At 45.9% G+C, this 26,629-nt stretch overlaps 1 protein-coding gene across 3 annotated transcripts in view; it reads right to left on the reverse strand.

Annotated features, from left to right (window-relative positions):
* Window positions 1-4,854: 4,854 nt before the first annotated feature.
* The window catches only part of SLC24A3 (solute carrier family 24 member 3), a 458,647-nt gene continuing 436,872 nt past the window's right edge, over window positions 4,855-26,629 (reverse strand). For all 3 annotated transcript variants that reach the window (XM_005604455.4, XM_023626042.2, XM_023626044.2), the window contains exons 16-17: window positions 10,107-10,172; window positions 4,855-6,784 (exon numbers count right to left, since the gene is read on the reverse strand). In XM_005604455.4, the coding sequence (XP_005604512.2) occupies window positions 6,635-6,784; window positions 10,107-10,172 (216 nt within the window). In that variant the 3' untranslated portion in view covers window positions 4,855-6,634. The remainder of the gene's footprint in view (window positions 6,785-10,106; window positions 10,173-26,629) is intronic.

Here is a 26,629-nt window from a genome sequence, read left to right on the forward strand (position 1 = left end):
AGGTTAAAAATGTTCTCTGTTTTTACTCTATGTATCACAGAACCTGGGTATGCTGTAGCTTCCCCTCCTTGTTCAGGGGTCTCTTGATGACTTGTGTCAGCATCTTGCTTAGCTGGCAACAAAAACACTTGAGAAACCCACCCCTGGCCAGCTCCAGGCCAGCAGAAAGGAGAAGTCAGGTCAGACTGCCTGTGACCTATGAAAAAGTGCCAAGTGGGAACAGTCAGGACCATCGGCAGATGCAAAACACGAGATTAAAAAGAGGGACCCAGCAGCATTCGAGATGGGACCTCATTACATTCCAGACCACTGAGTCACTACCAGTAACTCTCAGAAGAAACAGATATGTGACACTGATTTCTCTGACGGGGTGCCGGGGAAAGCTTAACACTCGTGCTAAAAGGCCATCTTGTCCCAGAATTCGTACGTATAAATTGTGAAACTTTCTGAGTAGCCAGTCAACACATGTTAAAATAGAAGAGAGACCTAATTCCTTTCTGAAACAAAAACTAAAATGGAGTTTAAAACTTGAAATTGTATTAGACTCGTTTTGAAAGTAATACAAACAATTCTATGACTCTGTTCATTCAAGGCACATTAAGAACCAGTGCCTCCAATTAACTGATTTGCCTCATTTATAACAGATGAGTGAATTTTAGGCATAGATCTCTTGCATGTCTTCAAATTTGTCATTTTTCCTCTAAGATGTGTGTTAGTTAACATTTAGGCGGCAGATTACATTCTGCCTGGAAGTGTAAAGACGCTGCCTCCACCACTGAGGGTCTTGGAAATACGAAGAGGTACCTTGCATTCAGTGGTAACATGACACAAACGAGGACAGCAATGCTACCTCTTGTGGGAGCACTGGTGAGGTCACCTCGAGGAGCGGAGCCTCTTGGCTTCTTAGTGCATGGAGAGATGTAGAGAGTGACGGAGAACACCTCGTTGCCTTTGGGCTGACTGCCTGTATGCTGGCAAAGGCCAAGCATAAAATGTTTTATTTCTGTAAAGGAAGACTTTGGCCTTCCTCCTTACCCTCCCTGCTTCCCACCGGATTATGCATCCCAATATCTAAACCCACTTCCTGACTCTGAGCAAAACTTTTAGTGGATATAAAAATGTGGCTTTTACCACGTCATTTTGGAGCACATTATGTCCCCTGAGGTTCTTGTGGATAAGCCAAGAGCCCAAGCCCGAGTTAAGGTCTGGCCATGGGCACAAATCCCACTCTTGCCTATCTGTCACCTGGGATCGCAGTCCTTTTCGACGTAAAAGCTGACCTGGGGCCGCCGCTGTAGGTGGAGGTTTCTGAGCCCCAGGTAGGAGATGTTTGGCTGGGGGTGTTCTACGCCTGTTTCGAAGGCCAGACCGTGATGTGGGCGTGTGTGATTGTCTGAAGCACTTGGGCCATGAAGGCCAACTCAGGTGCAAGCCTTTTATTTCTATTCTGAGTCATCTTTGTTGGATGGATTTGCGTCAAAGTAACATTTTTAGATTAGAAAGTTAGCTATATATGGTTGTCATGTGCAAACATTCCTGTGTAGGAAACTTCTCCTGTAGTCACTGTTACTTTCTCTTGTTGGAGTTTAGAACCGAACCTTTTTCACCTGAAAGAAATTGGTGGCTGCCTGCTCCCATCTCTACTGAGCTAATGCTCTCCGCAGAATCTCGGCTCTCCTGCATCTTCATCTTAAAACCACTTACTTTGATCTGGTTTGGTTTTCATTTAAAAGTTGTTTTTGGCTGGGGGCAGATGTGCTGCGGAATGATAGAGAATAGATTATTGAAGAGTTGACCATATTTCTTTTCCTACTTTTGCCATATTCATAGATCTCAGTGGCAGTAGAAAAACTAATTTTGAAAGAAATAGTACATCTGTGTGTGTGTGTGTATTTTCCACAAGCTGTAAACCAGTGATACTGGTGAAGGCTGGTGGAGGCAAAATGTGGCTTTCTGGGCAAAGGGCTTTATTTACACCAGAGGTTCTCAAAGTGGGACCCAGACCCAGCAGCGGTAGCATCTGGGAGTTGATGAAAAATGCAAATGCTTGGGCCTATCCTTAGACATCCTGAATCAGAAACTCAGGGATGGGGCCCAGAAATCCGTATCTTAGTAAGTGTCTAGGTAATTCTGATGCCTGCTGAAGTCTGGGAAACACTGATTTAGACAGTAAGATGAGTAAATGCATTTTCTTATCTATGATATTGGATATAATATTTAACTTTTAAGCAACTGGAGGAAACAATTCAATCTGATATGACAATAACTTTTTAGATATTCTTGAACTTTAGATATTTCAGAAACTTGTAACCAGTAGACAAAATAAATTTCCCTAAAAATAAAGCAGTGGGCATTTTGGCTCATACTCACTGATGGTTAGAGTAATGGTGACTGACTGACCAGAGCACAGGTTTAGTGTGCAGCTTTTGAAAAATGAATTATCTTTCATCAGTCATGGGAGAGAGATGAAACATCTGACTTATATATCAAAAAATAACAAGCTAAATTGAGTGGAATACATTTTTTTCTGTAAGAATTTAAAAACATTAGTTTCATGCTGAAAGCACCTTTGCCCACAAGTGCATCTCTGTTTAGCAATGACTGTAGGCATAGCTCAGAAGTACCCCCCAAAAAACTGCGAGGATTCTGAAATTCCTTGTCAGATTTCATTCCAAGTTTTGTATGCAGTTTTCTGGAATCAATTACTGGATTGATTGTCCCAACAAACCAGATGTGACATCACCAAATTCAGCTTTTGATAAACAGGATGAGTTGGAAGTAATGTAAAGAAGAAATGCAATTTGTGTACATATGCATACATTTATGTAAATAAATTCTAGTAGAAAAACCTTTAAATGGCACATGTATATGCTAAAGTTGTCATTGTAAATCTTCCCTCCTCTCCTACCTGTTGCACAAAGACCAAAAACAAAATGAGAAAATAACTATGACTATTCGTTGGATTGCAAATCTCTACAACTTGGTAAGAGTGTTTGCTAAATTGAGGTTCAGTGAAAACTTCTTAAGTTAATGGGACTAATGCGTATTCTTTATTAAGGAAATACTGTCCTGAGCACAACAGTCAGCCATCTGAAAGATTTGGGTGGCGTTTTATTGCTCTGCCTTGTGTTTTGAAACTAAGCATAAAATTCAATGTGAATCAGTCCTGGGTCATGGCATAATTAATCTCGTGCACACTGCTAATTTTCTCTGCTCCTTCCATGGCTTTGGCTCCCGACTTTCTCAGCATCTCTGTGGTGCCACACATCTCTGGATGGTGATGCAATGGACACATGGCTTTTTATTTATCAGAGAAAAGAAAAGTTGGCTGAATCCGTCCCATTCCTGCAGTGAATCATAATAGATAGTTGGATATTTGGAAAAGTTTCAATGATCCACTGGATTGTTTTCATAAAGAGTTTTGGTGTCAGATAGTTTGGGAGGGGTGTGTGTGCGTTGAGCAGCTGTTGCAGAAAATATCAACATAAGTGAAGCTCATTAATTAGTATGAGACCACACAAAATCCAACATGGAAATGTCCCATCTACTTCAAAATGCTTCATCAAAATGGGTCAGAATAATTGGATAATTATCCTATTATTAATGATAATCATCCTATTTTGCAAAGGTGAAAAGAAATGAATCTTGGAAAGAGCAACATCACTGTCACCAATTTCCTACTTCTGTTTTTTCCCAACAATTGGAACATTTTCATGAACAATTAGGTAAAGTTCTAAGGCTACATCTGATTACATTTATTGAGAGTTGGATTGAGAGTTGGATTTATTGAGAGCTCCTATCTTATACACCACAATTGAAAACTGTCTGGACTTCACAGTATTATCACACCCTCTCCGCTTCTGCCCCCCTTTTAAAATATATAGGCTTTTCTTTGAAGGCTAAGTGTTTAACATGACAGAGTCTCAAATCTCTAGCGTGCAAATTTATGACTCTAAGTGTCTGAAGCAACAGACTTAGGAAAACATAAAAAGCAGCCTTCCAGGTCTTTTTGGAGGTAAATACAACACATGTACCTACAGAAGTGCACTTTCCCTAAAAGGGTGGAGCCAACATTTTCCTTAGGGAAGTGGCAAAAGCTATCTGGCAACGTACCCTTGTCGTGGCCTCTCAGTGTATCCGAGGCCGCCTGAAAGGCATGCGTTCCGGGAGTAACCCTCAGCAGGCCTGGGCCAAGTTGGGGACACATTTTGCAGAAAAAGAGGATGTTCTAGTGGTACCTCCTTGTGGGGTCAACTAGGATGCGCTCAGGAGGAAGTACAAGCTCCAGCATGAGCCTTCCCTTGTTCAGGGCCACAAGACATCCCCTTGTGCGTGAGATTATAGCCTGGGGAGCTGGGCTTGCTCACTAATCTCAGTCTACATTTAGATCTGGGTAATTATTTCCTGAGAGTCAGGCAGGATGAGAATACGCCTCATTACAACTATGTATTACTGTCTCTTTTAAAGACTCGGCTTTGGGGAAGTCTGAATTTTCACAACTGATAACTAGTAAAATCAGACAGGACAGTGAACTTGAGCACTGCTAAACATCATCATCAGTGCTGGAATATTCTTTCTCTCATGTCTAGCTGAAAGAAATTTCTAACCCAACGTCACATGTATTCCATGGGACGACAGATCCAAAGTCCCTTCAAGATTTAGAGGGGACCCACGATTTGCCACCACCTAGTGGCAATCTGCCAGCCATCTGCCAGCTTTCCAGGTGAGTCAACCCAGGACGGCAAATATGCGCCCACATGGTGACTGCGATCTTTCCACCTTCCATTCATACTCCTCGATGTCAAACGGGCATCGCTCCAGGGGAGAAAGTAATGTGCTCTGCTCAGGGAAGGATACAGAACAGAGAAGTTTATTTTACACTATCCGTCCAAGAAAACAATCGCCATAAACCAGTGCAAAATGTGCAACAGAATCAATAAGTGTGTCTTAGCTCTGAGAGCCCAAATTGGTGATTTCCTCTCCCGTTCCTCCGTCGGGCAGGTGCCCCGTTGGCTAACGCTGGCCTCGGTTCGCACCATTGACAGAAACATTCAACTGATTTGTAGCAGGTTATTTTTACAATTCATACCAGAACGTGTACAAGGGACGGGAAAAACCATACCGAATGAATGATAAGTGATCAGTGCTTGAAGTAAATACAAGGGGCAGCACGGGCAAGAATCCACAGTTTCAATAAATACAAGTGTAACAAGCATGGGTGGGTCTCAACTCGGTGGAATTATTCGTCTGCATGATAATTCAGCTTCATACAAAATCGGGCAGGGCTGCTGAGCAGTGATTGGCAGCGAGGTTCACGATAACTTACGCCCCCGAGCGAGTCTGCATTGAACACGTTCTGCCGTTTCGAAGGTGTCAGTTCTCGTCTTCTCCTTCCCTTGCCATCCCTCCAGGAGGGGAGGGGCGGAGCTGGGGCAGCTTGGCAGTGGCATTGCATCCCGTGAGGAAGGACGCAGGCCCAAGAGCCAGCTGTCAGGGTCCAGTGTAGTCAATACCGAGCGGCAAACCGGGACTTTATTGACGACGTCTGTGCAAAATGCGCTTTTCTCCATTTTCAAAAAAACCAGTGTCTGTAACTCCTGCACGAAAAGCAGTAGTGGCCTCTGGGTCACTCCCTGTCACCCCAAATACCAAGCAACCCGAGCATATCTCAGGGACTCACAGGTTGGGAAGCTTCCACCGCTGACCGCCTGCCCCCTCACGGATGGAGAGTTTAACCAAGGCCCCTCACCAAAGGCTTCAGGCAGGCTGGAACTATTGCTTGAGAGACTAGAAAGAACCTAGTGAGAAAGTGATGGTCATAATGGACATGTGGGAAGCTGTCTTCTTCCTCGAAAACCTTGTGCCCCCTATACATGCCTACAGGAATTTAGGGAGGCATCCTTGGGTACCAAATGTCACGCAGCTGTTCCCAGTGGCCTTGCCCTGCTGTTCCTCTAAAAAGCACTACATCCATGCATACTGCGAAGTGCCTGGGATTCGATCCCATAAGACACGGCAGGGCCGACCTGTGGATCATCCACTAATCCAGAGCCCAGTGAAAGAAGATGCAAGAGAAGCTCTCGATCTCTGGAAGAAAAGGAATAAAATGGGGAGCCCCCCAAACTGAAACAACCCCCCAAACCCAGTAACCTAGGAATCACCTCAAAATATAACAAAATCCCAAACACTCCCTATAATCAACGTACCCTCGCCTCTCTATTCCTTCGACAATCTCAGGTCATAAATTAGGTTAGTCTTCCATCCAATAACTTAAAAAAGGAGGAGGGATTCTAATAAGTTTTGCCTGGCTTGGGCCAGTTAGCAGCCAGTTTTTCTAGAATCTCAGTCACTGTTCAAAAATGGAGCTTGAAAATTCACGTGGATGTCGGAAGTCTTCACACGGAGGAGGCAGGAAGGGGTGGGCGAGAGGGGCTGGGTGGCAGGTAGGACCCAAGGAGGACGGGGAGCAAGGGAAGGGGAGGACAGCCTGGGCCACCGAGGCAGGAGCGGAGGCCTGTGAACAGCGCAGGAGAGACGGATGCCCTGGCCCCGGGGGCCCGCGTGACTCGAGGTGCGACCAGGTCTTGTATTGCACAGAAAAGAAGGAACCGAGCCTCGGCGGGCGGCCGGCGGGTCAGTGGTCCCCGCACATGGGCAAGTTCACAAAGGTGAACACGTTGAACTCCGTCATGATGGAGAAGCACAGGAATACGCCGTACAGGAAAAGGCACCCGCACCCAAGCTTCTTGTCCAGCTGCCACTTGTTCAGGTGCACGCCGAACACCTGCAACACACAGAGCGGGGTCAGAGGGCATGCCAGCAGGCAGCGCTGCGGGAGGGCCCTCGGCAGAGCCTGATTCTCTCTGAGCCCACCAAGCCCATCTCTCACGTTGCGGAAGGAAAGAACATCAAAATCAAGAACGGGGAAGTCAGAACCTCCTGGTTGTGGGAAAATGACTTTAAAAAGTAAAAATGATGGGAGTAATAAACATAGTCCTAGTGGCCACTGCTCCTCCCCTGGACTCCAGCCCCGGCCTGCTCTGTGCTGACTCGTCACCCTCTGGCCCCAAGCAGATCCTGGGATCTATGGAGGTGGCCATACTTCTTCCCATTCCTGTGCCTCGAGGCCAGTAAGTTGTCTCCCTTGCTCCTCCTTGCTGCTTCCACACAATTTTCCTTCTCTCCTCCAAAAAAACACTGAGCTAGGAATCTAAAGTCTTACAACTGTCACGCTCTGTCCCTCTTGGTTGCAGTCTATTGTGCAAACCTGGTCTTTCCCCCCATTTCTCAGAGCCCTAAGTCCCGACTCACCATACCCGTCGACCTTCTTAGCGATTTCACTGTCTACCGAGAGGATCTTCCTGCCAGCCTGTCCTCCACCCTACCTCAGCCGCTCACTCCCACGGCCACACCCTAGACCTGTGCTGTCCCCACTAGCCACGTGTGGTCACCCAAATTTAAATTAAATGAAATACAATTAAAATCTCCGTTCCTCAGTTGTACTAGGTACATTTCAAGTGCTCAGTATCCACATGTGGCCAGTGGCTATTGTCCGGTGCAGGTACAGGCCATTTCCGCCACTGTGGAAAGTTCTATTGGACAGCCCTGCAGCCTAGATCATCTTGCTATTACCAATAACAGAAACAATTCCGTTGTCTCAGTGTCAAACATCCCACTCTCTGACCACAATCATCTTCCCCGTTTACTCCATCTGGTACCCCAACTCCCAAAACTCTGCAGACTCCCACAACCCAGTATTCGTGGGTACCACCACGGTTTCACTGCACTTCACCCACCTTGTACCCGCCCACCCTGTCCCTCCTAACTCTGCTTAAATTCCACCAGCAATCGCTAGAATCACTCCTGGGCCTTCCCTCCATTCCCTGACCTTTCTCTAGCTTTGTTGTCCTTGCTGGCTCAGCCACATCCCTTTGGTTCAAGCTGCCATCTACTCCATGCTGCTTCCACGCAGCTGACCGAGACTGGAGGAAAACGCGTGGCCATGCTGATTGGTCTCACTTTAAATTCAAGATCATAAAACTTAAGCAGGCCATGAATGCTTTATGACAATCATCCCACATTTCCCTAGCCCACTGTCTCTCCCTTTCACAGACTGCCATTTCTCCTCTCTCCTCAAACCCCCACCACTCCCTTCTCTGTCCTCACTCTCAGTTCGAGACCTTGTTCCCATTTCTCAGAGCTCCCATCACCACACCTAGCTGCCCACCTTCTCTGCTGTTAGAGAGGACCCACCATCCCTGCCCAGCGCATGGCCAACTCCTCTGCGTGTGAACGAGGTCCCTCCTCCTATGGCTTATAGACATGGTTCTGGCAACTGCCCCCTCTTTTATCTCCATATCCCCACTCTGCCCCTGGATTAATTGGCATAAAGAACGCTCTCTCTCTCATCTTAAAAGACAAGTATGCTTTTTCTGGATTTCCATTTCTCTCCTTTCTTTACAGTGAGATAACTTGAGAGTTGTAAATACCAGCTGTCTCCAATTTCTCTCCTCCCATTCACTGTTAACTTATTCTACTCACCCTTCTGCCCCATCGCTCCACAAAACCACCCTTGTCAAGAGCAGTGATCACTTTGTACTTCTAACGCCAATGGCCAGCGCTCAGGACTTATCTCCCTCACAGAGCCGATCACTCCCCACCTTGAAGCACCTTCTCCACTCGGCTTCCAGATGCCACGCTCTCTGTGTTTTCCTCTACCCCTCCGACTGCTGGTTCTGTTTCTTTTGGTGTTTTATCCTCACCATCCTGACCTCTAACTGTGGGAGTGCACCAAGACTCAGCCTTGGGCCTCTTCCCTTTTCTGTCTTACATTCACTCTCTTGGAGGTCACATCCAATTGCACAGCTTTAAATACCATCTGCATTCTGGTGTCTCCAGTGCTGACATTTCTCCTGAACTCAGACTCATCTTTCCAATGGCTTTCCTGACGTCTCACCTTGGATGTCAAATAGGCACTGCAAACTTAAGATGTTTGAAATTGCTCTTCTTCCCCAAACCTACGTCTCTTCAACCTCCCCCCAGCCCCATTTCCACAGCCTTGGCAGTGGTTAGTCTCCTACAGAGCGTGCAACTACAGCTTTGAGCATGCACTCTGATGTCAGGTGGCTTGCTTCTCCATTCATTTGGTGTTGACGTCTCTATAGGCCTCAGGTGTTCATGATACAGATGGGGCTGATATGAATGACTACCTCATAGGGATGTGGTAAGTTCCAAATGGGAAAATATATGCAAAGCATTAAGCACAATGTGTGGCTATATGTAGCATAACCTTAAGTCATACCAGACCTGAAGAACCTCGTAAACTACAAAAGAAGGAATTATGTCAATTTTCACTTTTGTGTAAGGCAGTATTTTCTTTGGTAAAACCTTGACATTTGACTCACATCTTGATCCTAGAAATTACCTCTCATACCTCCTGCCTGCCCTTCTGAATCCCCATTTTCTAGCACATGTACATTAACATGCCAGGTGTAATTCAATGAATACATCCTTGAAAATTTCAGAGAGAAACATATTGCATCTCAATGTTTATTAACATGAAAAATCAACAGCAAACTTGTATGTTAATAGATACTTCATGTGGGTCAGTCCACAGGGCTGGTGCAAATTTGTTCCCACCAAATGTGTCAGTTGAGTTGGAACATTAAATTATACAAACGGATGTAATGGCTAAGATAGTAGAATGGCATAAAAGCCCACCATTAATAAAGTATATTCTTGGTCTCTGAGTATTGGTCAAATCCAAGGATTTATGGAGATATTTAGTAACCTGGAACAATTAGCTGGAATCTACCCTTGTGTGATTAATCTTGCAAAAAAAGTGGGATCTCCCCTTTGCTTTTGACGTGAGACGGGGCCACACTTCTGAGAGGAAGCTGGCTCCTGTCAGAAAGGCTTTCTAGTGAGTTGAAAGGATCCACTTCTAGAAGAAATAGCCATGAGCATGATGGGACATCTGGAGGCTGACTGTCCCCATCTACCAGCAGGATAAACCCATCTGGTGTCCAAAAAAACGCTGTAGCTAAAGAACCCAAGAGCGAGGTGAACATGGGAACTCAACAGTGGGGAGAGAACTGCACACCTACCGTGACAAAGACGGAGGCCAAGAGCAAGCCCACGGAGTAGATCAGTCCCCTGCTGTTCAGCCGAATCTGTACGAAAGGAGGAAACAGCGTTAGGCTCCTGAAAAGGCATCTGCCTTTCAGAATGCAGAGAGGATGCCCCTCTGCTTTGACCTAGGTCCTGAGGCTGCTGCCCGGAAATAGGAGGTATGCCCTAGAGCAGCCGTTCTCAAAGTATGGTCCCCAGACCAGCAGCAGCAGCATCACCTGGGGACTTGTTAGAAATGCAGAATCTCAGGCCCCACCCAGGCCTCCTGTATCAGAAACTCTGGGGATGAGGCCCATCAATCTGTGTTTTAATAAACCCTCCAGGTGGCTCTGATGCACAGGAAAGTTTAAGAACCACTGACTTAGAGAAAGTACTATGGCTAAATCCCTCTGATCTCCAAGGGTTCTGGGGATGGGACTTCGACATTCAGTTTTCACCAGTTCTCTTGGAAATTCTTATGTGCTTCCAGGTTTGGGGAGCACAGTCCCCCCACCAATGTGCACTGTCCCGCTGGGAGTCAAAGGGTCACCTGTGTTCATAGAAAGGAAAGTGAGGCAGGGTGATGGTTTTCATTGGAGAATAAAGTAGTGGATTATCAGCAGGAGTGGTTCTGGGTCCTTCTGACAAGGTTCAAGGCACCTCTTGCTACCCTTTCACCAGTTCACCTCCGGGGTGTGGGTATGGGAACACGTGGGTGTCTCCGTAGGTGGGTGTGCTCAGTTCATCTTTTGGTGACAGGACACCACATGCCCTCAACAGACAAGCCTTTCTGTGGGGACCCTGGAGCATAATAATAATACATCTCACTAAGCAATGTTGTGTCACAGAAGGAATGGGCTGGACTCTCTCCCCGGCCTACACAATCTGCATGAGCCAACCATCTGCTGGACCCCAACAGGGAAATTATTCCCAAAGGCCAAATGCCTTCTGTGAAGCAAGGACTCAAATCATATCTCTGTGACACTGAAGCAATGGGTTGACTCAGTTAATTCAGTGTGGAAAAATGGGAGATCGGCCTCGTCCCAGTCCAGCTGGGAGCTTAGCTTTCTGTAGACCCTCAGCCTGGCTGTGGACAGATTTCCTCATTAGCTGTTGGTGTAAAGAGGCCAATACCCAGCAATACACCACAAATGCACTACACTGAAAGATTTTCTGCCCCAGATTATTCTGTCCACACTGACCCTATGACGTTCCCACATGTACCCTGGCCAGTGTTGAAGGGGAGAGGCGGGGCTTGTCAGAGCAAGATGGCAGCCCCCGTGCAGAGCAAGGAAGAGTCTGCTGGGCTGTCCTTAATCGCACGGTCCTTGGGTCAACCCTGAAACTGTGAACACACACCCAGAAACCCTTTTGAGCTCTCAATTTTCAACATTGCATGACTTCTTCTAAGAATGGAGCCAAAGCATTCCCAGCCCAGCTCGCCCTCTGTGCTCCAGGGTGGAACTCTTGTCAGCAACAAGAACTGAGTAAAGTGATTTCCTGCCCTTAAAAAACCAAGAGCCAGTGGGAGCAGAGCTCCAAGCAGGAAACTTCTCTTTGGCCAAGACTTTCAAAATGAATCATGTTAAACAAAAGCTTTGGAACTTTACTCTTCCTACATTCACATAAATTCTCAAAGAGCGGTGCTGCCAAAATTCTAAATCTGGCTCTAAAGACTAAAAACAACTAAATTCCATGGATTTTTGAGTATTTTTCGCTTTTTCACCTGTTTCTAAACTCTGCAGCTTCCTTTGGTAATGGACTACCATATGCACACAGGGAGTACTTTTGGGTTTTTTCATTGTTAATTAGAGACCTGGGCTCTTGAAGCCTGTACTGATTCCTTGCTGTCTGGCCCCACACTCCGACACAGACATGACAGTCAGGAATTAGGGTTCCTTCGGTTGCCTCTGGTCCAAGCTGAACGCCTCCCAGTCACAGGAGATAATAGGTGGTTTGGGGCAGGAGCTGGAAAACTATGGCCCATGGGCCAAATCTGGCCCATTGCCTGTTTTTGTAAATAAAGTTTTACTGGAATTCAGCTCATTCATTTATGTATTGTCTACAGCTGCTTTCAAGCTACAATGGCAAAGTCAAGTAGTCTGACTGAAACTGCATGGGCCACAACACTTAAAATATTTCCTCTCTTGCCCTTTCTGGAAAAAGTTTGCTGAACCCCAGTTTAGGGCACGGGCTCCAGATCCAGCTTTCTGGGTTCTGAATCCCTGCTTAGTCACTCGCTTGCTGTATAATCATGGACAGGCAGCTTAATGTCCCCAAGCCTCAGTCTTCTGACGTATAAAATGGGGATAACGGAGTCCTTATCTTATGGGGTGGTTGTGAGGATTAAACAAATTGTTCCATGTTAAGCTTGAACGGATCTGGTGTATAGTAAGTTCTCAATAAGTCTGGGCCATTATTCTTCTCCCACTCATGAGCTGGCCAGCCACCTCCCTGGCACCCCTGGCTGCTGCTTTTACAAACTCATCACCTGGCAGCTCTCTGATCAATGCCTCAGTAGATGACAAACGTCACGAGGGTGGGGACCACATCTGACTTTATCCTCCGCCTGGCACAAGGCTAAGCACAGACCACGTGCTTAATATGTAATCGATGAATGGATAACATATGTCCTTGAGGCAGCATTTGGAATGTGGTTTACAAAAAGGCCAGTGTTTCTGGGGGGGCAGCGTGGACTGGTCAGAGAGGCTGGAAGCAGAGAGACCCTGGATGCCACTCCTGGGTGATGTCCCAGAAGCAGTGCAATCCCTGCCTAATGTTCCCTGTCTCCCTTCCCCACGTTTTTATGAGTGCATATAGCTTTTTTTTTCACCCAACATTTTATTATGAAAGTTTTCAAGCACTCAGAAAAGTTGAAAGAATTATACCATCTTATTTTTAAATGATCTTCAACATCAGATGTGGATACCAGTATACCTCACCCCTAATCACTTCAGCGTGCATCTCATTAAATAGGGGTCAATTTTACTTCACGAGTCTTTTTTTTTTAGATGCAATTTCCATAGGGTGAAATTAAAAAATCATAATTGCACCATTCAGTGTGTTTTGAGAAATGCATACACTCATGTACTGTAAGCCAAATCGCAGCCATGACATAGAGCATTTCCATCCCCCAGAAAGTTCTCCTGTGTTCTCCTCGTCAGTCTCACCCAAGGCGGTCACTGCTCTCAGCTTCTCCTCCATAGCTTGGTTTCGCCTGTTGTAGAAGCTTCATGTAAATGGAATCCCATACTGTGCATAAAAGCCAGGATTCTTTGACTCTGCATAATTTTTTAAGATTTCTTTGTGTTTTTCATTGCATCGACAGCTCATTTCTTTTTATAACATATAAATATACCACGGTTTGTTTCATTGTTCTCCTGTTGATGGACATCTGGCTGCTTCCAGTGTGTGGCTATAGGCATGTATTGATTTTATAATTCACAAACAAAATGAAAAGAGATCTACAATGGTCCCTCCTGAAGATAGCCAGGGACTCCACTGAGGACCTCAAATGCCCTCTCTTTCATCCTATCATCCCCTCTCTGTAACTGGGCACTGGAAACCCTCTCCAAACTGGAGGACTCACTTTTCCAACCGTAGTGCTCTTCTGTCTCCCTCTCTGGACCTGCAGTCTAGGCAGGTGGGACACTCACCTTTCCATCTCCACTCTGTCCATCCCTCCCTAAGTCCTTACACCTGTTCCAGGTTCATTGGATAGGGCCTTGCTGGCCCTATCGTCCATCTGATGCTGATCTCTTCCTGACTTTGGATTGTGTTCTGTTCCCCTCTGGCTCCACAAACTGTGTATTTTAAAGAGCATGTGCTGAGATGCTGAGCATGCACATGCAAGTAAGTGTGTGCGTGCAAGTGTGTGTGTGACTCTGTGTGTGTGCGAGTGTGTTTTGAAGGCAGTGAGAGCTGGGGGGGGAGATTAACCATGGTGAGGTCTGGCTTTAAGTTGATCTTTCTAAGCCACAAAGTAAGAGAGCATCAAAAATTTTTTTTTAAAATAGAGGCATAATTTGCATACAGTAAAATGCACAGATCTCAATTGTACTATTGGATAGGTTTTGACAAATGCATGTACACATGTAACTCACATTTTGATGGGGATATAAAACATTTCCATCATAGCAATAAGTCTCCCTGAGGGCAGCAAATCTAACTCATCCCCTCAAAAACCAGTTTCTTGGAGTGTGCTAAGCCAGACAACAGCACAGACGCTTCTCATTTCTGAACTGCTGCTGACAAGCCTTTGAGCTCCAAGCGTGCGCAGTGCAGTGTTGAGCTCAACAACTGTTTTGCTGCTTCCTGCCTCACAGATGCACGGCCCATTAAGTGCAAATGCAGAACATCTCCATGGCAATGCCTGTCTGAAAGTACGCAGGGTGCAACTGGGATTGTTCAACTCTGACATTTAACATTGTTTTTACTTCTTGCCTTCAAAAATACGCATTTCCATTCTCCAATTCCTTCCTGGCAGTTGGTGCAGAGGAAACAGAAGACTGGCTGGTTCCAGAGTCAACAGGAATTTAGCCCACGATGAATGTATATTTTTTAGTACGGATGCACATGCAGAGACCCTTTCATACCTAGTTCCATGTACGCATCCGGTTCACAAAACAGTTCCCTGAGTCCTAGACGGGTTGTTTGGGAATCCAAAACCGCCAGCCTCAAAGATTCTGACTCCCCCTTATTACAGTTTAAAACCTCTCTATGGTTTGAGGTCAGCTCCACCCAACCAGCAAATTCTTTTAGGAAAAACAAGAAGCCCATGGACTTTTGCTAACGTATTTATAACTTGGAACACATGTTGTGTGTCGCTTTGCGTTTTCTGATTTGGGTAATCCGAACACTTGTTTGGGTGTGGGCTCCAGATGGAGGTGTCTAGCCTTGACTTTACATTGTAGAATATCCTTGGGTGGGAATCTCTTTCCTCGAACAACTTAATGAGGTAAGAAAGTGAACAAGACTACAGAAAAGAGGCACATAAAGGGAGCTGGTGCTGAAGTCCTTTCCCTTCCAGAGTGCTCTCACAGACACAGGGTCGCACCGAATTCTAGCGGCAGCTGCCGAGGCAAGTGGGGTGAGGTTTGTTTTCCCCATGTACAGATGAGACAACTGAGGCTCAGGGAAGTTAAGCACTCAGCCAAGGTAAGGCTCCGGTCACCAATTTCAGTTTGTGCGTGTGGGTTCCCCCCCCCCCACATTCAAGCAATTCTGTGGCACCAGCTGGGTGTCCTAAAATTTAACTCAATTCTGACACTATTGAAGGGGAGCAGAATATGCCACCTCAGAATATGCCACTTTGGCATATCAATTATTTTGAATTAAGGTTACTTAAGAAACAGCCAGTGCCAGAAGCACACTCTGACCCTGCTGTGTTCCCCTGAAAGCAGGAAATAAATCTCCCAGGTGAAAGGTGCCCTCCCTGTACCAAGAGGGGAGAAGGCTTCCTTATCACCAGAGATAGGGAATTGAGGACTGAGAAGGCCATATAAGCAAACCTTGTTACTGTTTCACCAATTTGCTATCCCCAGCCCAAAGCTTTTGTCTTGTCAATCCTACACAAATTTATTGTTTCCTTGTCTAAAAGTATAAAAGCAAGCCTTCATTTCTTTGAGTCTCACATTTTTATGGGCTCCTGTACATATGAAATTAAATTTGTTTTTCTTCTGTTAATCTGTCATATGTCCATTTAATTACTAGACCAGCCAAAGAACCTAGAGAGGAAGAAGGGAATTTTCCCTTCCTACACTCTCTACCTGGAGATAGCATCAGATCCTACAGGTTAAGGGCTCAGTCCTACAAGACTGTCCCACTCCCCCAGGCTCCAACTGCAAGTCCAGATTGTCACCTGTGCTTCTGACTGACTGGCTATAGAGCAGAGGTTCCCATGACCCCCTCCTAGGGTTCGATTAATTTGGCTAGAGCAGCTCACAGAACTCAGAGAAATATCTCACTTACTAGATTACCAGTTTATTATAAAAGGATATAAATCAGGAACAGCCAGATGGAAGAGATGCACAGGGCAAGGTGTGGGGAAAGGGCATGGAGCCTCCATGTCCTCTTTGGGATGTCACTCTCCCCAAATCTCCACGTGTTCCCCAACCTGGAAGCTCTCTGAACCCCATCCTTGTGGATTTTTAGAGGCCTCATTACACAGGGACGATTGATTAAATCACTGTCACTCAATTCAACCTCCAGCCCCTCTCTCCTTCCCTGGAGGTCAGGGAGTGGGACTGAAAGATCCAACCCTCTAATCGCATGGCTGGGTCCCCTGGCAACCAGTCCCCATCCTTAGGTCCTTCCCAAAAGTCACCTCATTAACATAACAAAAGACACCTTTATGGCTCTCATCACTTAGAAAATTCCAAGGGTTTTAGGAGCTAGAAATGGGGAAGAAAACCAAACATATATTTCTTATTATATATATACATATATTTTTTTTTTGAGGAAGATTAGCCCTGAGCTAACTGCTGCCAACCTTCCTCTTTTTGCTGAGGAAGACGGGCCCTGAGCTAACATCTGTGCCCATCTTCCTCTACTTTTTTATATGTGGGATGCTGCCATAGCATGGCTTGACAAGTGGTGCATAGGTCTGCACCTGGGATCCCAACCGGTGAACCCGGGCCACCAAAGTGGAATGTGCAAACTTAACCACTGTGGACAATATCACATAAAGCCATGAAGCTAGTACGGGGTCAAGTCTGCAGTGAGAGTTGGGCTTCAGAGTGTAAATTCTAGACTCTTCCTTGCACCCTGCAGGGCACAGGGAAATAGCCAGAGTTCTCCTCTTTAACTGCTAAGAACCCTCAGAAGTGGCACCTGAGCCTTTCCAGCCTATCATTTCTGAAAGAGTCCTGAATGAGTTGTGAGAACCACAGATGCCAGTGCAGTAGATGCCATCGGGACCCCATACCTGCCCCTCTCCCTACTTACCATTTTGGAAGGGACAGCTGCCTCCCAATGGCCAGTACAGGCATCTGTGCCTGAGGGCTTTGCCCTGAACCATGGAAGTACCAAGCCAATCTCTACCCCTGCCTCTCTGGAGAGCGTGTATAAACACCCGAGCCCCCTGTCCTTCAGATGACGTCATTCTGGGATGCGGGTGTACACCATTTCCCTGAGCTTCTTGAGTCTCAGCTCCAGTTGCCCAGGGCAGTAATGGGTTTGCTCTCACGCCAGTCATTGGCTGCCTTCCTTTCCCATCTCACCTCCCCACTCTCCTACAGGAACTTCCTGCTCCTCCGGAGTAAACTTCTCATCCCAAATCCTTGTCTCAGGATTAAATGGTTTCTGGGGGATCTAAACTTTTACAGAGAATGAGATGAATCAGTTTCAGTCCTTGGTGACCTTTCATGGGAGACCTGTAAGGCCCCTTCCTTCCCCCAATATCACCTCATTTTCCTGACACAGTGCCTGAAATCTCATGGTCAAGGTTCACCTTAAAGGGATTAGGTAGTGTCGCTGTAGCTCCCAGGAGCTCTGTTAGGACAACATTGAAAAGAATCATTCATTAAGATGTCACCAAACTATCTCCAAGTAACCTATCCAGGTCCTGTGGGAATAGTTTGTACACTGGCCCTGGCAGTGGCATTCTGCTATTCTGGTAATTTCCATGGTGTCAATACTCCCACCATGGTCAACTGTAAGCTACGAATGTGGCCTCACTGAAGGTGGGGTGAGGAAGAGCTGTGCTCCAGTGCCCCACTGACCCTTTGGGTTTGGGCAGGGGTTTTCAGAAAAAGGGAAAACTGATCCTGGCAGGTGGAGCAGTGTGCAGGTATTGGGAACCTGATTTGGGACAGCTTACCAAAAAAAGTGAGAAGGAAAGACGTGAACAGCATCAAGAACTGACTGGTTCATTGATTCACTCTACATAGGCCCTCTACTGGGGGCTGGGGAGCATTGGTTGAGTAAGATCCAGTTCCTGCCCTCAGTTAGAGAGTCAGGGGAGACACACACATCAGAGATGACAGTCCCATGTGATTCTAGAAGTAGTAAATTTGGCTGTGGGTAGGCTTCTTGGAGGAGGTGATGGTTGGCTGACAGAGCTTGCCTTAGAAGAAGGACCTTGGAAAAAGCCCTGCTATACTTGGCCATTCCATCCTTCTTGAAACAGTCTTCTGGCCCCATTTTCTTCTGATTCTCCCCATCTCTGGCTGACCACGCCTCAGTCTTCCTCACTGGATGCTTTTTTCCCCCTACTTGACAACAGGATATGATTCTGGGCTCTCTTATCTATCTACGTTTACTTCCTTTATGAACTTCATGCTTTAAAAACCATATTAATGCTGTGGACTGCCAAGTTTATACCTGCAACTGAGAATCTGCCTCTGAACTTCAGACATATTTATTTATTCCATTGTACTTGACATCTCCACCTGGATGACCCTCAGACATATCAAACTTCATCTGTGCTATATGGAACCCTGATATTTCCTGTCAAATGTTCTCCACCCTCCATGTTGTTATCTCCATCTCCATGAATGGCATCACAATACCCTTAGTTAGTTGTGGAAATTAATAACAGACTCCTCATTAAATTGGAGTCAGGAGACCAAAAGGGGGTGCTCTCACTCCCTGGGTCAATAGCAGAGTCCAACAGGAAGAAGAAAGGCTTCCTTTTCTTGACTAACAAGAAGCTCAGCCAATGAGAGACGGTCACAGCTCAGCCAGTGAAGAGCCGCTCCACACGGAGCTGTTAGTTCCTCCAATGGACTCTGGGTTTACAGCAGCCCTCCCATCTTCTTCTGCCCCTCTATGAAAGAGCTTCTCCTCCTCTTGTGGAGGGCAGGGAGGACTCACACACGCTTGCCATGGTTGCAGATTCTGAATTGCAATTCTTTGTTGATCTTGAATAAACTCATTTTTGCTGGAGAAATAACTAGCTGTCTGTTTAAGGTCAACATGCTCAAGCAAAGAACTAGAAGTTACCTTTGATTTTTCTCTTTGTCATATCTCCTCCAACCATCCATCAGAAAATCTTATCAATTCTTCCTTATGAATCTCTTTTTCTCCCCCTCTATACTCCTACCACCTCAGCACACATTGCCATCATCTCTTATCACCAGCTCCCTGACTTGTCTCCTCTCTTTCTCGCCTTCTTCTGCAGTTCCAAACAACATCAAATATCTTAAAATGTAAAGTGAATCATGCCATTGCTTTGCTAAAATCCTCAGTCACAGTTAGAACACAATCCAAACTTTTCACAATGGCTAACAAAATCTTGGATGATCAGGTCCTTGTCTTGTCCCAACTCACCTCCCCGTTAACAGATGTTTAGGGGCTGATGTTAAATCAATCACCAGGGCCTGCTGGTTCTTCTTCTGCAGTCTCTTGCTTTGCCTTCCATGTTGTCCAGCTTCACTGCTACTACTGAGGCCGAGCAAATCACTGGCCTCAATTCCCCTCCCCTGTGCTAGAGTTATATGCCCGCCTCCTTTCCACAGCTTCACGGTGGACAGAGGTATTTCTCGGCCCCTGGATTTGGGTTTGGCTATGTGACATGCTTTGGCCAATGGGATATTAGTGGACTTAACACAGGTTTGAAAGGTATGTCCATAATCGAGGTGGCTTCTTGTGCTCCTGCTTTTCATCATGAGAAGAACGTGTCTCAGGAAGTCACTGGTTCAAAGAGGATGAGAGACACATAGAGCAGACCCAAGTGAAGCTTGGAGCCAAGCCTAGATCACTCAAACACCGTCAACTCAGATACACGCATGAGAAATACACGGTAATGTATGTAGGCTATGAGTTTGGGGGATGGTCTGTTACACAGCATTATGTAGCAATAGCTAATGGATACAAATACCCTAGTCCAGGTCACCATATTTTCTCTCTCCTACAAATACCATATAACTGGTCTTGCTGCCATCAGTCTTGTGTGGCCCCAACCCTTTCTCCATGGAGTGGTCAGAATCTTCTTTCTAAAAGGCATATACGATCACACCACTCCCTCCCTAATACCCTTCATTCTTTCCTTTACCATGGCTCACAGTGTCTTTACCACGCGGTCTCTCTCTGTCTCTAGTTTCACTCCTGCCACTTATCCCTCACTTCCCACTTCCCACCCCCCACATCCAGCCCCCAGCCACAGGAGCTGCCCTCGGGTCCTCGGGTGCATGAAGCCTCCTCATATCCTGGTCTTCTACAGGCTGATCCTTCTGCCTGAAAAAATCCTCTCACTCTCTTGACCTGCTTGGCTCCCAGCAATCTCAGATTCTCAGAAGAAGTGTCACTTCCTCACCATCATTCCAGGTCTCCTACCCTGCCACACACTGCACAACTCCTGCACAACCAGTCCTCAGGAGAGCACGCATCAGACTTCTTTTTGGGATTGCTTCTGCAGTTGTCTCCTTCCAGAGGCTGTAGCTTGAGGGGCACAGGATGATGTCTGTTTTGCTCACTGAGGCATCCCCAATGACAGTTATCAGTTTAGCATACAGTAAACATTCAATTAATGTTTTGTGTTTTTTTTGTGAGGAAGATTCACCCTGAGCTAACTTTTTTTTTTTTTTTTGCTTGAGGAAGATTAGCCCTGAGCTAACATCTGTGCCAATCTTCCTCTACTGTGTGTGTGGGATGCCTCCACAGCATGGCTGGTGAGTGGAGTAGGTATGCACCAGGGATCCGAACCCGCAAACCCCAGGCCACTGAAGCAGAGCACATGGAACTTGAAACACTCGGCCATGGGGCTGGCTCCTCAATTAATGTTTGATCAGAGAAAGAATAAACTGGGCAGAAGATGTGGGGTAAGAATGTTTCTGATCACCTCTCCTTTTTACCTCTGTGGAGTCAGGTGGGCTCTTGCTCAGAGCAAGACAGACAGACTCTCTTTCTCCCCCTGTTACTTCTCGGATTTACTCTGCATTTCTAAGCCCTAGCTCAGGAGTCTGAGTTTTGCCCTGGCTTCCTGCAGCCTGCCCGGCACTTCCTTAGTTCTGTTAGAGCCTGTGGAACAGAAGTCCATCCCAAAATGGGACAAGAAGTGCCACTTTTCCAAACTTTGACTTTTAGAAATAGTTTTTATTTCAGGGCACTTAGGTAGCTGGCTGGTTTCTGAGCAAGTCACAAGTGCTAGGAAGTGTCAAAATCGGTAAAAGTGCATTCATTCCTCGCTGTCCAATGCCTGAACCTAACACCATGCACAAACAGCTGTCTTGATGGTAACTATGCAATAATTATGACTTGGAAATTTCATCTAGTCAGGATGGAAAAATTGCTTCAGAATAGTCAGCAGCTCCCTTGCGAGGGCAGGAGGGGCAGGAGAGGCCATTAAACCCACACAGTCTTCCCACTTCTGATGTCAGAGGTGCAGACAGATGTCACGGGGTTACCGCCATGCTAAATGGAAGGAGGCCCCTGAGCGTTCTTCCAGAAATGAAGCTTCTCTCCTGGGAAAAGCTGGAGGTGGAGAAGAGGGAAGACAAAAAGGCTCATGGCAATAGACCCCTAAGTTTGCTTTTCCATGAACCTGGAACTGTTTTGCCAATGGACTTCTGCATCTTGGCATGAAGTTACACAGCGATGGCCCCAAAATGTGGCTGGGTGTGGAGGGCTGGCCACTGGAGGGCCCGATGAAAGCCAGGGAGGGACCCAGGGACTGACTAGACAGGTAATCCTCATGGAAGCATCCAGAATGGTTCCTCCAGCCCTCAGTCAGAAACTCACTGTAGATATGTGACTTACCTAGGGCAGCGAGGATTTTAGCTGCCATGATGTCTGTGGGACTTTTAGAACGGGAGTATGGGGTCAGGAGTTCTCTTCTCTTCCAGGTCCTTTTCTCTTTACGTAAAGCTGAAGAGCTCACCTTAGCCTTAACAAGCAGACCCTGTCTTCTCTTCCAGCAAAGATTCAAACTCAGGGATGGGTCTGGTCTAAAATTCCACCCCAGTGACGACCCTCCAGCTCCTGTGCCCTGAGACATGCATGGTGGCGCTGTGGCATGACTCGCTTTCCGCAATTAGCTCCTCCCCACCCCTTTGATCTCTGGTGCTTTGGGGAGAGAAAAAAACCTCGCTGTCCTCTCTCTGCCTCTTTCCGGCTGTGAGATGTCACCTCTCTGGGCCTTGGCTTCCTGATCTCCAGAACGGGACTTAGACCAGCTGTGCACTCAGAAGGAAGCCTGGGCGCCCTGCCCACCTCACTCCCTGTACTCCCTCTGCCCTCGCCTTCCTGCTGTTCTCAGACACAGCCCGTCTCAGCGTCTCTGCACTTGCAGCCCCCTCTTTCTAGAATGCTCCCCCTGCCCTCCACACACCCAACTCTTCCTTGTCATTCACACTCAGCACTGAACCAACCTCCTCGTCCATCGAATACAGAATGACACATGCCCCCTTCTCTATCACATCACTGCCTCATTGTCCTTAGAAGGCTTTTGCTCTCTGAGTTAAGCACACTCATGTGTTTGTCACTCATGGATTGTCTGTGCCCCCCACCTGATGCACCCTCTACCAGGTAGTCTGCCTTGTTCATTCTGTTTTCCCAGTGCTTCACCAAGTTCCTGGCACAGAGTAGGTGCACAATAAACACTAGTGAAGAAATAATTCTTGTCTTATTTAGCTGCTGTCAGGATTAGATGAGACCATGTGCACATGGTGTCCCTGGAGTGCCTGGCACATAGTAGGTTAAGCTGTTCTTATTACTGTTTTGTTTGTCCTCTGCTCTTTTCTCAGGACAGCCTATTCCTTTGTTTTGCTTTGCTCACATATCTTCCTCCTCAGGTGAGGTGATGCTGATAGGTAAGTTAGGATCCACCCATCCATCCAAAAAATATTTGTTGAGCACATTCTAAGTACCAGGCACCCTCCTAGGCACAGAGGAAACAATAAATGCATAAGACTGGCACCATTCCTGCCCTCAGGGAGATTGCCTCTCTAGGGGAGATTCAGACAAGGGGGCAAAGATAAGCTGTGACGGGAGCTGCTGAAAAACACAGGAGCGATAACTGACCCAAGCTTGGGAGATCACAGCTGACATCCAAGCTGACACCTGAAGGATGAGCTGGAGAAAGAGACAACTGGAATCCCTGCCGGGGGCCCCTTTACACACTCTGTGAGATAGTTTGGTTCCAGAGGGCCAGTTCTGGGACCCTGGCTTCCAGGAAAACCAACAGACACAGCTTGGTTGGGCCAAATACTGGGCCACCACTTTGGTCAACCATTACCAGGCAAAGAGGTAGTCTGTACAAATAAAGTGTCCCAGAAAATTAAAGTCCACCTCTCTATATATCAGTGCCTTAACTGTTTTTGATGAAAATATTTCATTTTCAACTTTTTATTGATGACTCAGAATCATCAGCACGAATATAAATTATTTAACTGGGCTGCAATATGGCAAAGCTCTCAGGAGCTATTGATGTGTGAGGATTGCTCGCTGCTATAATTGTACACACGCAAAAGGATGAAGTGGGACCCCTACCTCACCACATACGAAAAGAAATCTTGATTTCCCTGGGGTTCATGAGCTGTTTATAGATTATATTACTGAATTTCTGCTTTCAGGGGAAAGGCCTACACTGGATATTTTTGTCCCTGGAATAAAATGAAGATCTGGCACTGGTTACAGAAATAGCAGGATCTGGATGAAAATACAACATTACACCTCTTTCTCCAGCCTTTTCAACCAAAAGTCTCCCCCAAGAACACTCTCCTGTGTGCCGCGGCTGCTGATCAGAGTAGTGGCCTGTTTCTTCTCCTGCGTTTTAGCCTCCACTTCAAGGACAAAGAAGATCTTCACCCACAGGATTAGATGTGCTCCTTGTACAATTCCAGCAAAATGACCAGAGTGACCCAATTATGTCATCTACAGATGGAAAGCATGAATTTGGGCCAAACATCTCATAGGGCCTGTGTTTCTGTCTTCATCATCAGAATTTCAGGTCCCTGTCACTAGAATTTGGGACCTGAAAAGGCTATGTTTTCATGGCTGTGATGTTACTGACAGGAGAATTATGTTTAATTTTCTGTTCTCTAAAGAGTGTTGGGAGAATGTCAGGAGAGGAATGAGGGTAGATCATTATGGGTTCACTTACGGCAGACAACAGTCCTAGTTGAGTTGGAATTTCAGGCCTGATATCCATTTCTAGTCAGGAAGATTTCAAAGCTCATAAGAAGAACTGGTTTATTTCCAGTATGAGCTCTGAGTTTTGATTTTTAAAGTTTTTATTTCATCTTCCATGACTGTACCCTGTAATCCCAGGAAAGAAAAAATAAACATCATAAATCTTAGAGATATGGGAAGAATTTGCATCCCCTGCTCCTGCCTGTCCATCCCTCTCTGGAGAGAATCAACATGGTAAGAATAACATAGATCGATTTCCCAGGTTATTTAGAGCACAGTTTCTTTTCATCTTTTGCTGGCTGCTTTTTAGCCACCATCCTCCAGTCTTCACCAGAGGAGACAAAAAGTAGTTGGAGTTTACAGAGGTCTGAATTTTACTTCTTTACAACTTTCATAAGAGGTAAGTGGGAAAGTGAAACAAACAGAGGAATAAGCCAGGTGGATTGTTGACAAACTCCACAGATCCACATACCCAATGCTCAAGCTGGGTTAAGGGGCATGGAAGCCAGGTGGTCTGGGGTGCCACTGAAGATGGGACATAAAGATGGACCAGGGAATGAAATGAGAGACAGAACATTGCATCTAGAAGAGCTGGAGCCTTTGGAAGGAGGGATAAGGCACCAAGACCGAGTATGACCAAGTAGCGACTGAGGGTCACCAGTCGTTCTTCCTCAGGAAGTCAGGTTGTGCTCGCTGCAGGGCCCTTGCTCAAGCAGGACGTGGAGGTGTAAGACCTGAGCTGAAATGGGTGACAATAAGGAGAGGCAATGACAGAACCAGTAATCTCCTTTCTCCACCCTTTGCTCATGCAGAATTCTGTCTCCTCTGAAAAATAAATGTTGAACCAAAACTTTAAAAAAATATTGGTTTGAAGGGGCACCAAATTATTAGCCTACCCATGTCCTCATGTCTCAGCTTGGACCTGAAGCTTCCCTCTAACTCACAAAAGGCAACTGTTGGTGAAAGCTAATGCAAAGGAAGACCTAACATGGGCTCTATTTAGTCAACGCTTTTTTCATGTCTCAAGTATGTACATGCCCCATACTATGTGCCACGAGGAAGCTCACCCTCATGGAGCTTCCTGTGGTCACAATTTGATGGGTAAGCCTGTGTTAACAAAAAAGAAAGAACATGCGGTTGCCAAAAAGCTGCCCCCTAAACCTCAGGAATGAAATTAGGACAAATTAAACTGTAAGGAATATTGTCATTTTGAAAAATAATTAGGCACGTGTAAAGAGCTTCAAAGTGTTCATACCCTATATAACAATTTCAACTCTGGCAAAATGATCAAAGGAAATAAACTCAAATGTAAATGTAGTCTTATGAACAATTTTTATAGATCTCTAAAATCTGTAAGATTGATGAACAAAGATGTCTGTGGCATCATTATTTATAACAGCAAAACTCATGAAGCAACATGTGTCCCACAGCAGCAGCACGATTAAGTAAATTTTGGTACAACTAGACTATTTAGGCTGCATTAAAGATATCTCTAATGAGATTTTAAGGAAAATGTGTTTGATAGAATAAGAAGTATAAAAAGCAATGTGCAAAACTGTACAGTGTGGTCTCAGCTATGTAAGCCAACCTAGAAAGAGAAAAATATGCTGAAATTTTACAATTAATATCAATTTAACAATTGATATCTATGGATTGGACTATGTATGATTTTTATTTCACCCTCTAAAGCTGAAGCATCTTATGGGCAGCCACAAGCCACATGTGGCTATATAAGTTTAAATTAATTAAAATAAAAATTAAAAACTCAGGTCTTCACTTGTAACAGCCACTTTTCAAGTACTCAAAAGCCTCTTGGAGCTAGTGGCTACTGCATTTGACAGTGCAGCCATAGAACATTTCCATCATTACAGAAAGTTAGAGTTTCTCTAATTTTCAGTGAAGACCTTTAGCTATTTTTTAATCAGAATAAAGGAATAAAAAAGTAAAATTTAGATTAGTTGGCTGTAGCAAAAACCCAAGAGATTATTTGAGGAATGGCAGAACAGCATCAAGGTGACTCGCATTTTAAGGAAGCAGCAAGACTTTAATGAGAGACATGAAACACAATCTATAATGTGGCTCTCGGCTCGAGCTCAGGAGAGATGTGTTAACCAGAAGGTGGAGTGTCCACATGTGACCCAGAAGAAGGAGATCAAAGAGGCAGGAGTGGTCAACACGTCCCAGTACAGTTAGGGGCATGGAGCCCCCTCAACCTGAGTGCTCTGGTCGGCATGGCAGACAGATGAACGCTGCAGTATGGGTGGATGTCTCGGACAAGAGCAGCTCAGCATCCGCGGTAGAAGGTTATCCAGCAAATCCTCTTGTTTGGATTCCACTCTCAACTGGACACCCCAGACTGTGGGGACTACTAGTGTTGTCTGACATCTGTGTCCCCTCTTCTTCCTGGATGCACAGCTAAACTAATGTCCTGGATCTCTCTTGCATCTAG

The sequence above is a fragment of the Equus caballus genome, chromosome 22 (assembly GCF_041296265.1).
Source record: "Equus caballus isolate H_3958 breed thoroughbred chromosome 22, TB-T2T, whole genome shotgun sequence".
Lineage (NCBI taxonomy): Eukaryota > Metazoa > Chordata > Mammalia > Perissodactyla > Equidae > Equus > Equus caballus.